The 18,162-nt window shown below is 43.9% G+C and overlaps 1 protein-coding gene across 1 annotated transcript in view; it reads left to right on the top strand.

Moving 5' to 3' along the window:
- The window catches only part of ANKRD55 (ankyrin repeat domain 55), a 71,952-nt gene that overhangs the window by 38,039 nt on the left and 15,751 nt on the right, over positions 1-18,162 (top strand). The window contains exons 7-9 of the mRNA XM_064176674.1: positions 13,400-13,584; positions 15,284-15,451; positions 17,230-17,894. Of these exons, the coding sequence (XP_064032744.1) occupies positions 13,400-13,584; positions 15,284-15,451; positions 17,230-17,894 (1,018 nt within the window). The remainder of the gene's footprint in view (positions 1-13,399; positions 13,585-15,283; positions 15,452-17,229; positions 17,895-18,162) is intronic.

The raw sequence follows: 18,162 nt of genomic DNA, 5'->3' as shown, positions 1-18,162 counted from the left end.
AGAAACTTGGGTAGCATTTCACACCATTTCCTACTGCAGCAAAGTGAGGGCAAGAGAGGCAGGGACACAAGACAGCTATCTAGAGGTATGCCCCTATGGGTGCCTTTGCCATTGGTAGCTTTTTCCAGCAGACACTAAGGTTGCTGAGAGGATAAATGTTTTTAAAACACCATGTCCCCTAGCTGTATCAGGATCAGCAGTGCGCTGAGGACCACAAAACAAAGTCTCCTGCGCAACAACAACACATTCCATGTCCAAGAGCACCACAAAGTCAAGCCAAGCTGGGTTGCTGTGAGTCTGCAAGAGGCACTGTCTCGGTGGCTGTCTGAGGCTGAAGCACTGGGGTTCTGAGCTGCCTGAGTAACTGCAGAGGCGTCAGTAAAGTTGTTGCTAATTTATATTGGTTTGCCATCAGAAACACAGTCTGTGAAGTGCCTGGGCTGCATCCAAGCAACTTGTGGCAAAGTTCCCTGACAGGAGGAAAGCTGAAAGTGGTATTACAGATTGTTTCTTTCCCCAGCACAGGCCTCAGTTGTCTCTGTCCCCTGGGGGCAGAAAAACCACAGGGCGCTCTGAGTTATTGCACTGCATTTCCACAGCCAACACAACTATGTCGTGAACAAGGCATGGCAGCAGAGGAGATAGAGTGGACATTCTTCAATTTTCAGCTTTCCTTAGTCTGGTCTAGAACTCCTTAACAATGGGGGGAAAGCTCCCACGTGTGCAGAACTGTTCAGCAGCGCAGGCTGCCACCTTTTCAGATGTTTCTCACCTCTCTCAGGGGTTCTAATAACCCCTGAATTGCTCCAATCCACAATATTTGGGACTTTCAAACTGACTCCGGGCAGTGAGTAACTGAGAAACTCGATCTAAGCCAGAATAATCTTTCAATAACCTACCAGCGGCACTTTCAAGCCACAGACTCTCTTCCTAAATTCTTTCAAACCTTTGCTAAATTTCCAGTTTGTTATACATAGACATTCTGTAAATTAGTCTCACAACCGCATACAAGGAACTCACGTGGGGTAGTTATAAATAAGGGTGGGGAAGGGGGATTCCTAGCATATATAAGATTAAATCTTTTAAACTCTTTAAAAATCGGCCTCATATTTCGTTCCCCTGAAACCCAGACAAACTCCTCCACAACAGCTGTTGGCTGCAGACTAGATGAAGTAGCATATTGTCTCTGCTCTGGAGTTCGCATTCTCCATGTTTAGAATGATAAGCACTGCCATCTATGAGACAAGGATATCCTGTTATGCCACAGCCTTAATATCTGATTCCTATCAAACATATGCTCTCTGTTAATGCTTCAATATATTTGTCTTACTCTTGAGTCTAGCATGAAATTCTGAGTTTACATCACAGTAAAGACACTACACTGCCATGGTAAATGAACATGTGGAAAACTGCTCGTTAATGAAATTAATCCCTTAAGGGGAAAATTTGTACTGGAGGCACAGTTCAGTTTTGCAAGTATAGTTCTAACAATGCAGGGCTTCTGCCAGCAGAGCCTTGAGTTAAAGAGCCAGAGTTTCAAGCCTGGAAAAACAGCCATGTGGGGAAAGTCTGTGGAATGGCTTTGCTTTCATTTTTAGTAAATACTGAACTACAGAATCAAAAAGGAAAACTAGATGGCTTTGAAAGAAGATGTATTTAGCAATTTAATAACCTCAGCTGGAGTTATAAAGGGAAAAATTCCACAGGCAAATTACTTGTTCACATTTTGCTGTGAGTTGCTTAACAAATACTTGAAATGGATTGTGTTTATTTCAGCAAAGGAGAAAAAGATCTTTACTTTCACTTGTCAGTAGCTCTGTTGGTGTTACACTAAAATGTGATATAGGTGCCTGTTTATGAAAGGTAAGATAGAAAATTAAAGGACTGGTGTATCATTCTATACATAGAGCATTCTGAAACATAAAACTTAAACACCACCCAGTGATGCACATAGATCTTTTCCAGGAGAAAGCCAGAAGTACTGATGCAAATTTTATCTAATCTGTTGTGATTTATAATGCTTCTTTATAAAAGTAAGTTACCCTCCAGAATAGTGCAATGAGAATACTCTTTGCTTGTTACTGTGGAAAGGAGTGAAATGAGTGTAGAGTCCTGTATCTGTGGAGAGGTAACACCATGCGCCAGTACAAGTTAGGGGTTGACCTGTTAGAGAGTAGCTCAACAGAGAGGGAATTTGGAGTCCTGGTTGATAATAAGTTATCCATAGGACAGCAGTGTGCCCTGATAGCCAAGAAGGCCATAATATCTTTGGGTCCTTTAGAAGAGCACTCTCCTCCCCCTCTATGCAGCCTTAGTTAGACTACATCTGGAATACTGTGTACAGTTCTGGGCTCCACAGGTCATGAGGGACAGGGAGAGAGGTCAACAGAGGGCTATGAGAATGATTAGGGGACTGGAGCAAAAACTGAGAGACCTGGAGCTGTTTAGTTGGCAGAAAGAAAGCTGAGAGGGGACCTTATCAATGCCTACAAATATCTGAAGGGTGGCTGTCAGGAGGATGAAGCCAGTCAGTCTCTTTGCAGTGATACTCTGTGATAGCAGCAATGGATGTAAACTCAATCACAGGAAATTCCACCTCAACATGAGAAAAAAACTTTTTTTTTACTGTGGGGGTGAAGAAGCACTGGAACAGGCTGTGCAGGGAGGTTACGTAGTCTCCTTCTCTAGATGTTTTCAAAACCCACCTGGAAGCATTCCTGTGTGACCTGCCCTAAGTGGTCCTGCTTTGCAGTAGTTTTGGCCTCAGTGATCTCCACATGTCCCTTCCAGCCCCTAGAATTCTATGATTCTGTGTTTCCATGATGATGGTTAACATGTCAAGGCATTCTGGGTCAGAAGAGAAGGGTGTCAAAAAGAAAGTCAAAACTTTGGATTCACAAGCATGGAATTACAAGACGAGGAAATGTAGAAGTGCAATGCTAGTGCTAAGAATCAACATCAAGAGTTGCTAGTGGGGAATTTCCACCCAGCAAAGCTGGCTGGAGATACAGAAGGCTTTAAATTGCACAGCAATATGAAGAAACAGAACATATAGAAGAACTACTACAACCTAACCACATAATCTCCAGAGCCATTAACTTGGGAGAAAAATACTTTGTCAGGATTTCCTGGAAACAGTTAAGTGGTCCATAATTTTCTCTTTCTCCTTCCCACCTCTACATTTGTGGTAGCCGCAGGCCATTTTAGCAGAGTCCCTTCAAATTATTCTTCTCTTCAGAACTGAAATAGCTCTATGAAGAGTATATTCTGATGAGGAAAAAACAAATAAACAAACAAAAACCCAAAACAAAACACAATCCTCCATACAGTGCAGAGAGCAAGGAAAACACTCTACTAGTTACGACTGAGGACTCGGCATAATAAGATGCAATTTATATGTATTAAGTTTGGCTGAGCTGGAGTTAATTCTCCTCAAAGCATCTTTCTAGTGCTGTGTTTTGCAATAATGTAGCTGATAACACTGCAGTGTTCTGGCTACTGCTGAACAAGCATCCAAGTTATTATTTTCCAACATTTCCCCACCCCAAGAATATACTGAGGGGTGGACAAGGTCTTGGGAGAGGACACAGCTGAGCCAGCTGAACAAGCTGGCCAATGGGATATTCCATGTCAGCTCAGATATAAGAATGAAGTGAAAGAAGGAAGTTGAGAGGACATTTGTCCTCGGCATTTGTCCTCCAGAGGAACTATTATGAGTAGGGAACCCTGCTTTCTGAGACCAAGCAACCTCTGCTGATGGGAAGCAGAGATTAACATCTCTCTTTGTTTTCACTTCCACATGGTCTATTGCTCTGTTTGTCATTATTACTAAATTGCTTCTATTTTATTACTGGCTTTTCTTGTATTTTCCCCTCTCCTCTGTCCATCTAAGAAGGGGAGTGACAGAGTGGCTTTGGGGAACATTTGGCCCCTAGCCAGGGCCAAACCACCACATTATAATAGAGGATTGCGTAACTGAAAATAACTTCTTCATATAAAATTATCATTCTGCATATCAGCTGAACTTACAAAGGGCTGAAATATAGAAACAACTGTTGTAGTAACGATGAGGATAAATTGAGTAGACATAGGTGGAAAAAGCACCAAAGCTAGAGAAGTGTCCCAAAATTCAGTCTTTCTCCTTGACTCGCTGGGTACTTCTTGAATTATTCTTTTCTATTTTGAAAACACTTGGAAAATCAAGCTGTGTGTTTGACTAAAGAACCTAAAGAAAATTGAATTGTAATCAAGTGAAAAAAAAAAAAAACTTGGTAGTGAATTTATTGTTTGCCACTGTCTGGAGACAACATAAATCTCAGACGAATCCATGCATAAAGCACTCTCACAAAATGAGAGCCTGCCGTTCAAGGGCTCCTGAATTCAGACTTTAGGACATTTCTTCTGCATGAAATATGTTTAATTATGTGAGTGAGTTAAGAAAGAAAAGTTCACTCAGGAGAATGAATAAAGGGTGGGAACAGATAAAGGTGTGAGGTAGGACAAAGGTGTAACTAAAGGAGGGCAGGAGGAAAGGGGGAATCTGCAGTGTCATAAACAAACATATAAAAAATAATCTCTAAGAAAATTGATTAAAAGCATTTGAATTTTAAAAAAAAAGGGAAGACAAAATGTGGGTATACATGCAGCAAGGTTACAAAAAACATGTAATTTTCATAGGGTAAATTTACAGGTGAACATCCTGGTCTAACAGTAGTACTGTGGTTCGTGTTAAATTTACCACAGAATACATTTTTGTGACCTCAGCCCAGAGCTATCAATCTAAGAATATGAGAAGGGCAAGCATTTCATGAGACTTTTGTGTGCAACTTTAAAAAGCCTAGATAAATGTAAAGATAAGAAGGCATTCCTGAGAAGAAAAGGATGGAAAGCCACAGAGCAGCTGGCCAGAGATCTCTTTTAGAAGGAGGTTAGGGATTTGGTTGAATTGTTTAAACAGGACAGAAATTTCAGTCATCTTCAAAGCAATTATTGCTTTGAAGATAAGAAGCTATTGGATGCAGTGTGTTTTAATGTCAATTAATCAGTTTAATGGCATGTGGCAAAACAGAGAAAATGGGCTAAATAAAAACAAAATTCATTACATGGCACAGAAAAGCTTATTAAGCAAGAGGTGAAGAGAGTGATCACAACAAGTCCAGTGCTTTGTTCTTATCAGGTTTGAGCAGTACATGTAATTTTGATTGCACTGAGACATGTCAATATGGTAATTTGTGTAAGTACAACCTGCTCTATAGACTCAGAATTTAGTCCAAAGACAGTGTGCCCCAGTGGAGAAGAATAAGCAGTAATGCAGTCAGGCTCACTGGAGAGGTCCCCAGAGACTGGAAGCTGGCCAGTGTGATGCCCATCCACAAGAAGGGTTGAAAGGAGGAACCAGAAAATTACAGACCTGTCACCCTGACCTCAGTGCCAGACAAGGTGATGGAACAGGTCATCTTGAGTGCCATCACAAAGCACCTACAGGATGGCCAAGCATGGGTTTAGGAAGAGCAGGTCCTGTCTCACCAACCTGATCTCCTTTTATGAACAGGTTACCTGCCTGGTGAATGTGGGGAAGGCTTTGGATGTAGTCTACCTGCAACTCAGCAAAGCCTTTGACACTGTCTGCCACAAGAAGCTCCTGGCCACGCTGGCAGCTCATGGCTTGGACAGATTCACTCTGTGCTGGATCAAGAACTGGCTGGAGGGCAGAGCCCAGAGAGTGGTGGTGAATGGTGCCACATCCAGTTGGCAGCTGTCACTAGTGGTGTTCCCCAAGGATCAGTGCTGGGCCCAATCCTGTTCAATATCTTTATTGATGACCTGGACGAGGGGATTGAGTCCAGCATCAGTAAGTTTGCAGATGACACCAAGCTAGGAGCAGGTGTGGATCTGTTGGAGGGCAGGAGAGCCCTGCAGAGGGACCTGGACAGGCTGGATGGGTGGGCAGAGGCCAATGGGAAGAGATTTAACAAGGCCAAGTGCAGGGTTCTGCACTTTGGCCACAACAACCCCAAGCAGTGCTACAGACTGGGGACAGAGTGGCTGAGAGCAGCCAGGCAGAAAGGGACCTGGGGGTACTGGTAGATAGTAGCTGAAGATGAGCCAGCAGTGTGCCCAGGTGGGCAGGAGAGCCAATGGCATCCTGGCCTGCATCAGGAACAGTGTGGCCAGTAGGACAAGGGAGGTTCTTCTTCCCCTGTACTCAGCACTGGTCAGGCCACACCTTGAATCCTGTGTCCAGTTCTGGGCCCCTCAATTCAAGAGAGATGCTGAGGTGCTGGAACGTGTCCAGAAAAGGGCAACAAAGCTGGTGAGGGGCCTGGAACACAGCCCTGTGAGGAGAGGCTGAGGGAGCTGGGGGCATTTAGCTTGGAGAAGAGGAGGCTCAGGGGTGACCTCATTGCTGTCTACAACTACCTGAAGGGAGATTGTAGCCAGGTGGGGGGTGGCCTCTTTTCCCAGGCCACCAGCAACAGAACAAGGGGACACAGTCTCAAGTTGTGCTGGGAGAAATCTAGGCTGGATGTTAGGAGGAAGTTGTTGCCAGAGAGAGTGATTGGCATTGGAATGGGCTGCCCAGGGAGGTGGTGGAGTTGCTTTCCCTGGAGGTGTTGAAGAAAAGACTGGATGAGGCACTTAGTGCCATGGTCAGGTTGATTGGATAGGGCTGGGTGCTAGGTTGGACTGGATGATCTTGGAGGTCTCTTCCAACCTGGTTGATTCTATGATTCTATGAAAATCAACCTGAGAACTTGTATCCTACATCACATATTCTCCATCTGTCAGTCACATTCAAAACAGTTCAAATAACCTTTGAGGTGTACACCTCACAGACAACCCAACAGGGGTTTATCACAAGAATATTTTCATTTGCTCCATAAATAGGCTACGAAATACTGAATACATACATAACCCACTGCTAGAAAGAAATGAGAGTGTCACCAAGAACTTCACATATCAGGGTGAATTTCAACACCATTTTGGTAAATTGGAACAACTAACTGAAAAAATATATTAGCACTGTGTGCAGAACTCTGAAAAATAAAAGCTGTTTGGTCAAAGAGTACTATAAAAGTAGTAGAGCAGTTGAGCAGTGGATTACAAAGTGAGTCAAAGTTTAACTTTGGTTAATACAAAACAAGCAAACATTCAGGGCCATATTAACAGAATTGTGATCTATGTGGGCCACAGGAAGTGGCAATGTCATTTTCAATGTCAGGAGAGAAGCTTCAGCTGGATAATTACATCCTTTGGGGTCCCACTTTGGGAAGAAAGCTGTAGGCAAACTGGAAAGAGGGCAAAAAGCATGCACAAAGTACAATATGTGGGTTGAAAAGGCTGACCCATGAAGAGAGGTTGAGATGGTTTGTTTAGTCTAGAAAATGGAAGATTAGTGGGGGACAAAGCAGTCTGTGTATATATAAAATGCCAGTAAGAACAGTGGGAAATTCCTTTTGCGAATGCTAGAAGTTGAGCAAGAATTTGTGGGACTGAAACTGTTAGGTGCAGGGTATGACATTTGGACTTATCAAGACAGTGTAGAACTGAAGAAATAGTACTGTCACTAGAAGAAAAACACAGAAATAGTAAGATATTGCATGTAATTCTTTTTGATCAAAACAAACTCGGAGAAGGATGCCAACAGATAGATGTTTACCGTTGTAGTACTAGAAGTATTTAACATACTTCTAGATTCAGTTAGCTGTGGATATGACTAGAGATTTCTCTGATGCTAAAAACCCGAACTACAAACAAGAATTATGCTAGTACAGAGTGCATGCATGAATATTTGGCACAGAAACTGGAGAACAAAAACTATTTTAAAGACTTTGGTGTTCCCGAAGGAAAAAAAAATATACTTTTCTTCCTCAGATTTTCAAACTGTAAATTAATAACAGTTTTGGCATGCATAATGAGGAGGAAGCTAGAGTGGTTAGCCTGGAGAACAGAAGGCTCCAGCGAGATCTAGTAATGACTTACCAGTACCTGAAGAGGGCCTACAAGAAGGAAGGAGAGAGATTCTTTCAGACTAGAGAAGAGCAGATTTAGATTGTAGGAATAGATTCTTTACCACGAGGGTAGTGGAACACTGGATGGCAACACTCTGTGCTGGGTTAGGAACTGGCTGGAGGGATGAGCCCAGAGAGTGGTGGTGAATGGTGCCACATCCAGCTGGCGGCTGTCACTAGTGGTGTCCCTCAGGGATCAGTGCTGGGCCCCATCCTCTTTAACATCTTCATAGATGATCTGGATGAGGGCATCGAGTCAGTCATCAGCAAGTTTGCAGACGACACCAAGCTGGGGGCAGATGTGGCTGGGTTGGAGGGCAGAAGGGCTCTGCAGCGGGACCTTGACTGCCTGGACAGATGGGCAGAGTCCAATGGGATGCGGTTCAATAGCTCCAAGTGCAGGGTGCTGCACTTCGGCCACAGCAACCCCATGCAGAGATACAGGCTGGGGTGGGAGTGGCTGGAGAGCAGCCAGACAGAGAGGGATCTGGGGGTGCTGATTGATACCCGCCTGAACATGAGCCAGCAGTGTGCCCAGGTGGCCAAGAGAGCCAGTGGCATCCTGGCCTGCATCAGGAATGGTGTGGTCAGCAGGAGCAGGGAGGTCATTCTGCCCCTGTACTCTGAACTGGTTAGCCCACACTTTGAGTACTGTGTTCAGTTCTGGGCCCCCCAGTTTAGGAAGGACATTGAGATGCTTGAGCTTGTCCAGAGAAGGGCGACGAGGCTGGTGAGAGGCCTTGAGCACAGCCCTACGAGGAGAGGCTGAGGGAGCTGGGGTTGTTTAGCCTGGAGAAGAGGAGGCTCAGGGGTGACCTTATTGCTGTCTACAACTACCTGAAGGGAGGTTGTGGCCAGGAAGAGGTTGCTCTCTTCTCTCAGGTGGCCAGCACCAGAACGAGAGGACACAGCCTCAGGCTGCACCAGAGGAAATTTAGGCTGGAGGTGAGGAGAAAGTTCTTCACTGAGAGAGTCATTGGACACTGGAATGGGCTGCCCGGGGAGGTGGTGGAGTCGCTGTCCCTGGAGCTGTTCAAGGCAAGGTTGGACGTGGCACTTGGTGCCATGGTCTAGCCTTGAGCTCTGTGGTAAAGGGTTGGACTTGATGATCTGTGAGGTCTCTTCCAACCTTGATGATACTGTGATACTGGAACAGGTTGCTCACAGAGGTAGTTGAGGCCCCATCTCTGGAGACAGTCAAGGTGAGGCTAGACAGGGCTTTAGGCAACCTGAAATGCATTCTTTCAATGAGCCAGCAGTGTGCCCAGGTGGCAAACACAGCCAATGGCATCCTGGCCTGGATCAGGAACAGTGTGGCCAGTAGGACAAGGGAGGTTATTCTGCCCCTGTACTCAGCACTGGTCAGGCCATACCTTGAGTCCTGCGTCCAGTTCTGGGGTCCTCAATTCAAGACAGATGTTGAGGTACTGGAATGTGTCCAGAGAAAGGTGACAAGGCTGGTGAGAGGACTGGACCACAGCCCTGTGAGGAGGGGCTGAGGGAGCTGGGAGTGTTTCGCCTGGAGAAGAGGAGGCTCAGGGCTGACCTCATTGCTGTCTACAACTACTTGAAGGGAGGTTGTAACCAGGTGGGGGTTGGTGTCTTCTGCCAGGCAACCAGCAACAGAACAAGGGAACACAGTCTCAGTTGTGCTGGGGAGGTCTAGGCTGGATGTTAGGAGGAAGCTGTTGCCAGAAAGAGTGACTGGCATTGGAATGGGCTGCCCAGGGAGGTGGTGGAGTCGTCGTCCCTGGAAGTGTTGAAGAAAAGACTGGATGAGGCAAGAGAAGGGCCAAGGACAACCTCCAGTCCTTACTAGATAGAGATGGGAACATAGTGACAAAGGATGAGGAAAAGGCAGAGGTGCTTAACACCTTCTTTGCCTCAATCTTCACTAGTGGGACAGGTTGTCTCCAGGACAGCTGGACTCCTGAAGTGGTGGATGGAGTCAGGGACCAGTACAGTCCCCCTCTAATCCATGAGGAAGCAGTAAGGGATCTGCTAAATCACTTGGATCCTCACAAGTCCATGGGACCGGATGAGATCCACCCTAGGGTGCTGAGAGAGCTGGCAGCTGAGCTGGCCAAGCCACTCTCCGTCATTTATCAGCAGTCCTGGCTCACTGGAGAGGTCCCTGAAGACTGGAAGCTGCCAATGTGATTCCCATACACAAGAAGGGTCGTAAGGAGGAGCCAGAAAACTACAGACCTGTGAGCCTGACCTCAGTGCCAGGCAAGGTCATGGAACAGGTCATCTTGGGTGCCATCACAAAGCACCTACAGGATAGCCAAGGGATCAGGCCCAGCCAGCATGGGTTTAGGAAGGGCAGGTCCTGCCTCACCAACCTGATCTCCTTTTATGATCAGGTTACCTGCCTGGTGAATGTGGGGAAGGCTGTGGATGTAGTCTACCTGGACTTCAGCAAAGCCTTTGACGCTGTCTGCCACAAGAAGCTCCTGGCCAAGCTGGCAGCTCATAGTTTGGACAGATTCACTCTGTGCTGGATCAAGAACTGGCTGGATGGCCGAGCTCAGAGAGTGGTGGTGAATGGTGCCACATCCAGTTGGCAGCTGTCACTAGTGGTGTTCCCCAAGGATCAGTGCTGGGCCCAGTCCTGTTCAATATCTTTATTGATGATCTGGACGAGGGCATTGAGTCCAGCATCAGTAAGTTTGCAGATGACACCAAGCTAGGAGCAAGTGTTGATCTGTTGGAAGGTAGGAGAGCCCTGCAGAGGGACCTGGACAGGCTGGATAGGTGGGCAGAGGCCAATGGGATGAGATTTAACAAGGCCAAGTGCAGGGTTCTGCATTTCGGCCACAATAACCCCAAGCAGTGCTACAGGCTGGGGACTGAGTGGCTGGAGAGCAGCCAGGCAGAAAGGGACCTGGGGATACTGATAGATAGTAAGCTGAAGATGAGCCAGCAGTGTGCCCAGGTGGCCAAGAGAGCCAGTGGCATCCTGGCCTGCATCAGGAACAGTGTGGCCAGTAGGACAAGGGAGGTTATTCTGCCCCTGTACTCAGCACTGGTCAGGCCACACCTTGAGTGCTGTGTCCAGTTCTGGGCCCCTCAATTCAAGAAAGATGTTGAGGTGCTGGAACATGTCCAGAGAAGGGCAACGAAGCTGGTGAGGGGCCTGGAACACAAATCCTATGAGGAGAGGTTGAGAGAGCTGGGACTGTTTAGCCTGGAGAAGAGGAGGCTCAGGGGTGATCTTATTACTGTCTACAACTACCTGAAGGGGCATTGTAGCCAGGTGTGGGGTGGCCTCTTCTCCCAGGTAACCAGCAATAGAACAAGGGGACACAGTCTCAAGTTGTGCCAGGGTAGGTATAGGCTGGATGTTAGGAGGAAGTTCTTCACAGAGAGAGTGATTTCCCATTGGAATGGGCTGCCCAGGGAGGTGGTGGAGGCACCATCCCTGGGGGTCTTCAAGAAAAGACTGGATGAGGCACTCAGTGCCATGGTCTAGTTGACTGGCTAGGGCTGGGTGATAGGTTGGACTCGATGATCTTGGAGGTCTCTTCCAACCTGGTTGATTCTATGATTCTATGATTCTATGCCTCAGCCCAGGACAGGGCTGAGTGATAGGTTGGACTGGATAATCTTGGAGGTCTCTTCCAACCTGGTTGATTCTGTTCCTATGAATGGTGCAAAATGTAGCATATCTATATGCCAAGAGTGGAGAAGAAAAGTGTGTAGGTGAGGTTTGAGATACAAGAGATGACTATCCATCTTTAAAAGTTTAATTCATAGAATCATAGAATTAACCAGGTTTAGAATAAACAAGCGTCTTACAAAATAATAAGTACAGAGAAGTAAAAGAAGTACTACCTCAAAATCAAGAAGTGAAGAATAATAGATGTTGAATAGAGGCTGGAAGGAAATTACTTTCAGGGATAAGCCTTGAAATCAATCTTGCTTAATATTTTAATGATATCTTGGCACCAATTACAGAGGCTTTCTGATTAAATCCTCCAGTAACAATAAGCTGGAAGACATTACATAAAAAAAATGGGACTATCATACAGGGGAAGCTGGATCCCCTTCAATTCTAGAGTTACACAAATGAGACAAAATTGAAGAGGATAAATCATTTAACTAATGGATTCTAGTAACAGAAGATGGCTCACAGAAACTAGAAACTCTGCATTTGGAAACTACTATAGAAGCACTGAGATGTAAAGGGTTATTTCAAAATAACTAGGAGCTTCTAATGGGATACAGTTGTGAGTAAAGCAAATGCTGCTCCGTGGCATAGAAAAGAACAATTTCTAACACAAAGAAAATGTCTGTGTATGACTACCTACAATTTTAATCACCTCTCTACAAAGATAAATAACTAAAACACAGAAGGAGAACAGTTAGTAAGTTGATGAGAGAAATCAAAGTCATGTTTTACAAGGAAAATTTGTAAGACCTTGATCGAGTAGAGAGGCAAGAGAACAGCTCAAAAAGGATATGATGATTGTCTATAATTACTCCGAGGAGCAAATACAAATTAGAGGAAAGAAGAATTTAATCTAAATAATAATGCTGGCACAGAAAGAGAGGGACGTAAATCAGCCATGCACATGAATAGAAATCAGAGATACTAATCATTAAAGCAACAAGTTCTTGAACTGCCTTCCTTTGGGAGTGATGGGGACACAAAACCTAATTGCTTTTGATGAACACAGTAAGTTTATGAAAGGGATGATGTAACATAGCTGCAAGGGTCTGCAGGGATTGAATGTGGTGGTCTAGAAAGACTTGTCCAGCTTTGAGCTTCTATCATCTTTTATTTATTAAAAAAAAAACCCACTGATTTTTTTTTTCCTCTATTTCTACCTAGTTAGGATATAAAATGCTTCCATTTTCAGGTTAGAGAGCAATGTCAACTTTCTGTTAAGACACTGGAACATTGAAGCAACCTAGCAAAGAAAGTTTTCAAGAACCTCTTGAATAAATATTTGACAGTTTTTTTCCAAGGTGTACTTGGACAAGTTTGCAGCAGTGAGCTGGTCTTCTGAGATCCTCTCCAAAACTAAAATTCTGTGAGAATATAATATAAGCTTGTATTTTTCTGGACTCCAGCTCATCAAAAGAGTAAAACCCCCAAGTTATTTCTGAGTAAGCTGTTGAGTAATTTACACTCTGTAACTTTTGGAGATGTTTGCAGGAGTACATTATTTATTGTTTTCCAGTGTTCAGAGTGTTCTAGGAAATTCATAAAGCAATTCATTTCCCAGCAGGACATTGGAAGCTTTTGGCTTTTGTACCTGAGGAGCCTGGTATACGGAAAACAAAACAATATTATCGTATTTAGCCATATTTAGCAGATAAAACACAGTTTGGTGGGGGCTCCATTGTAATATGGTTTTCTTCTCTGAACTTCCTTCCAGAGTGGCAACAGGATTCTGTGTTCCATCATTCTGGAGCACTATCAGGGGCCATCAATAATAAACTATGATGATGAAAATGGCAAAACGTGTCTGCACATTGCTGCTGCTGCAGGCTACAGCGATATTATCGGTGAGCTGGCTAAAGTCCCAGAGTGCAACCTGCAGGCCCTTGATGTGGACGACAGGTAACCATGGAAACTCTGAAACTGAAATTGATGCTTCGTTTCTATTAACCTGAGACTAGCTCTGTTTATTCTATAATCATGTTTCCTCCTTCACAGGCTACAGCCTAGTTAATGAACTGCACTTAGAGAGAGCTGTGCTTGCTCTGAAACACTGCAAAGTAGTTCAGCTCACATGTATCTTATCTAGTATAATTATGGACTAGTAGGAATGTTATTTGGCTTTGCATTGCTGGTAGGAAATGATAAGATTATGTATAAAAGCACTTGTTGCCACTTGACTTCTTTCAATCAAATGTGCACATTCTTTTCAAAACAATAGAACAGGATCCTTCGTCTTGAAGCTGTGATCCTGCTGCTGCTTGTATTTAAGAAATGGCAATGTTCCCTTGTTGCATTTAAGATGCTGGCACAGTTTTCCTACAGAACACAGGGATCTTCACCTTTCAGCCTAACAAGGCATGTGATTACTTCCAAATGCAGCAGAGCTGTCTTCTTTCCTCTTTTTCACTCCACACTTAACTTCCTTGGAACCTCATTCATAAATGTATTTAAGGCAAACAGAAGTAACTGCGTATTCACACTGATTATCCTGCTCAGTGGAGCCAAAGCCGGAGTTCTCTTAGCTTAGGACTTTGAGTACATAAAATAACAGAATTCTTCATGGAAAAGTGTAATAAGATGGAACAGAAATTAACTAACAGGGTTTTGGAGAAGGTTCTAAACATCAGTAAAATGTGGTGGAGAATGCTGTGTTTCTATGGAAAGAAGGGCAAAAGGAGGAATTTAACTACATTTAAGATCTCAGTACGACATGACCCCTTATTACATACTCTTAGATATTTCCAAAGAAGGTATTTACACTTGAGTGGAGGAAAAGATGTTTACTGTAAACACTCTGAAGCCTTCCATTCTGTCATATTCCTGAAGACATCTATGTGAAATCACTGAGATTGCAGAGAAATGGGCAGAGGGAAATAGATTTTGTTTTTCATTCTTGCACATTTTTTAAGTGATGTTTTCTGTGCTTCCAGTTTTTCACAAGAGCAAAGTATTACAATTGTGAAACTGGACAGAAGTTTACAAAGACAAGATGTGAATCTTCTCCCAAGCAGAAAATCAGTTTGATTCCCCTACACAGATACAAGACAATTACATCTGCTCCAGTCTGTGTCCCTCAAAGATCACAGAACGTGACAAAGGGGCAATGACAGTCTAGTAGATGTGTCCAGTCCTTCTCATTCATCTAAAGAAGGCTTCTTCTCCCATTACTTTCATGGGGAGCCCTGAGTCAGCCATCGCTACTGGTGTGTAGCATAAAGTTGAGAAGAGCTTATTCCTGTGCAGTGGAGTGGACACTACAAAGGGTTTATGTTTTTTTCAGACTCTGCTCTGAAATCTCGAGGCACTCCTCCCACTCTGCAACTCCAGCAGCAATAGAGATGCTGTTATATAGCATGAATAAGTGTTCTGCAACCCTGTATCTACTTTCTCTTCAGCTAGGTAGATGCACATAGATAGATGTGACTCTGTGGCTTTATTAACACCGCTGGAAGCAATCTCAGTGTGGCATAACTTGCTGGAGAACTTCTTAAAAATGGATGTTGTGAATCTGGACCAGTAGCATAAAGCACATCTCATTATGTCATGCATAGTTTTGGTAGTAAAAGTGTTCATTTGTGATACTCCCTCTTTTCTGCAGGACACCTTTGCACTGGGCTGCGGCAGCAGGGAAAGCTGACTGTGTGCAGACACTACTAGAGCTGGGGGTAGACAGCAGCCCTCGAGACATCAATGAAAATACTCCTCTGACATATGCAGTGTACTGTGGGCACACGGCATGCATCAAGTTGCTGTCTCGGGAGAGCAGGTAAAGCAAAAGTTCGTACCTGGCTCACATGTTGCCACTGACCAAAAAACAAATGTATTGAATTTTGTCTGCTGCTGAAGGGTTTGAGCCCCTGGGTGATGTCTCTTTATTCATATGCAATACTCCGGTTAAAGTTTTCCACCAGAATAAGAGCACTAGAATTAGTCATTGACTGAAGAGTCACCACTGCCGTTACAGTGGTATCCTGCTGATCAGCTGAAGGTTCTTAACAAGAAGATGTGAGCTTTGCTCTTGCTCAGTTACCTTTGTGCAGAAAAGTTACATTGCAGAATAATTCCAGCATTCCACTTCTTTGAAATCTCTCTATTCACCAGCATTGTGTTCATGTAATCAGACAGAAGGATAGAGGGAACATAAAACCAGCTTTGCTAGAGAGATAATAAAATAGAGCTCAGGGTTTCTTTTTCAGGGTAAGGGTTTGGAAGCGTTGTCTCTTTTTGTTGTGAGGGGGAGCTTTCTGCTAACAATTATAATTCCATTACCACTGCCTATGATTTTCCTCTCTCTTTGTATTTCTCATGTTTCTGCAAATGACATTTAATTAATTTAAATTCTTCAACTTTGGTAAATGAAGGTGTACTTACAAAGACATTAAGCATCACATTTCTTTCCACTTGTATCAGGTCATCAGCTAGCATTATTTCCTGTGTTACAGGCTGTGGGATATGTGTGACATTACCTCTCTTCCTTTTCCCTCTCCTTCTGCACTGTCTGTCAGAGTAGGTCTGAAAGGTCGGTTAGTCAAAATCCCATCTAAAAACCACTACAGCAACACTACTGTAGGGAATTGTCTTCATAGAGCTGAAACTATGCCAGACTACTTTAGTACAAGCAAGGAAAGGAAAGGCAAGGAGAAGATGAAAAGGGAGAAGGAGAAAGGAGAAAAGAATAAAGGGAAGCAGAGGGAGAAGGAAAGAAATTGTAAACTAGAGCCTTTGTTACTGTATTAGTAATGACTCTGCTGTTAGAAACACCATTTTCCAAGTGAGACATAATACAATTGGTTTAAAGATTCCTGCCTGGTTTTGTTACTATTTGATCTCATCTCACCACTGAGATTCTGCCACTGATAGATGCTTGTCATGAGTTTAGCCAGTTAAATCTGCTGATTAATCCATACTGACACCTGGCCAGCTTCAAAACAAACTGTTCTGGTCAGAGCAAAGTACTGTGGGGCTTGTAGTTCAGACTGTAACATGACAGGCTTCCAGCTTGTGGTTGCTGCTTCCAGATTCCAGTTTTGGGGTGCAGGGTTTTCTGTTGGGCCAGCTGCAGACTTGTGTTGCTGGCTTCTGCTGTGGCTTCTGCTTTTGCTGTACTTTTCTGTTAAATAGGATAAGGTAATTGTACATGCAATCATTTCATTCAGCTTTTCTCAACTTAGAGTGTTGTGGTTTTTTGTTACTTTCCCTCCTGTTCTGGAATGGGGATGGGGAGGCTGGAGCTTGTGTGAGTTGGCTGATTTAAACCAGGACAATGCTGAAGCCAGAAAACTCTGAGTGCTTTTTCCTGATAGCTTCGGTGAGCCTACATTAAGATGAGTGTAAGCAATGAATGACATAAGGAAATGTCATGTAACACAGTATCATTTTCAGCATTTGTTAACTACACATCTGGAGTCCCTTCTGCCTCTTTGAACCACTCCTACAAGTGTTATCTGAACAGTATCTGTCCCTTTTACTGGGCTAACACAGGCAGTAATTTTTTTTCATATTTTTTTGATAATAATGACGTCACATTTCAATTTGTGCTTCCAGTGGGTCTGAACCAGTTTATCAGCTTCCCTCCCAGAACAACAGACACCTAAGGAAAGAAGGACGATTCAGCATGCTGAACCACATCTTCTCTTGCAAAAAGAAGAAAGATTGTCACAAAATCAATCAGAAAGAGAGAAGCAGAGATCGATATTCTGGCGAGGAGACCTCTGAAGTAGATGACATTATCACCACTTTTGATAGCATTATGGACACAAATTGCAAAGACATTCCAGATGAGTGTATGACCAAGACTGACTTTAAAAGAAGAAACACAGATGCAAAGTACCTCATATCAGAAAAGAAGCAATTAGAGTGTCAGGGAGTGCAGCCCACCAGAGCCCAGAGCCTCCCCCCAATAACTGCTGGCAGTTCCTTCCTAACTGCTACCCAAAGCACAATGTCAAGCTTCAACTCTGGCACCAGCACCCACCATTTTGCACACAAGTCTCAAAAGAGTAGGAGTGAACACAACTTGCTGGACCACAAAAGCAGCTGCCAGGGCTTGTTGGATAATTCCTGGAACACAGATTCTAACCAAGTACTTTCTTATGAAGTCTGTACTAGGCCTCCTTCAGACAAACTTATAAATAGCTTAAACTCTGATAGATCACATCATGTGCTTTTGTGTCCTCCTCGCCTTCCCTCCCTTCCCAGTTCTCTATCAGGTAACTTCTTTCTTCATTATTTGCCAAATTCTGTAATCTCTACTGATATGTGGGGTTGAGTCAGAAAGAAGTAAGTACATCTGACCCATGACTTATCTGTTTCTTTAGTCTTTTTCTATTTCTTGTCTCTCTATGTAGTAGCAACTGTCATTAACATGGATAGGACATCAGCTTACAGCTGAAGAAAATGTGGAAAGTAAGAGCTTTAATAAGGTTTGATGAGCACGCAAAAATGAGGATAGTTAGGAAGCACATAAGGTAACTGAGC

The sequence above is a fragment of the Pogoniulus pusillus genome, chromosome Z, assembly GCF_015220805.1.
Source record: "Pogoniulus pusillus isolate bPogPus1 chromosome Z, bPogPus1.pri, whole genome shotgun sequence".
Classification (NCBI taxonomy): domain Eukaryota; kingdom Metazoa; phylum Chordata; class Aves; order Piciformes; family Lybiidae; genus Pogoniulus; species Pogoniulus pusillus.
This window is presented reverse-complemented; position numbering and strand designations above follow the sequence as displayed.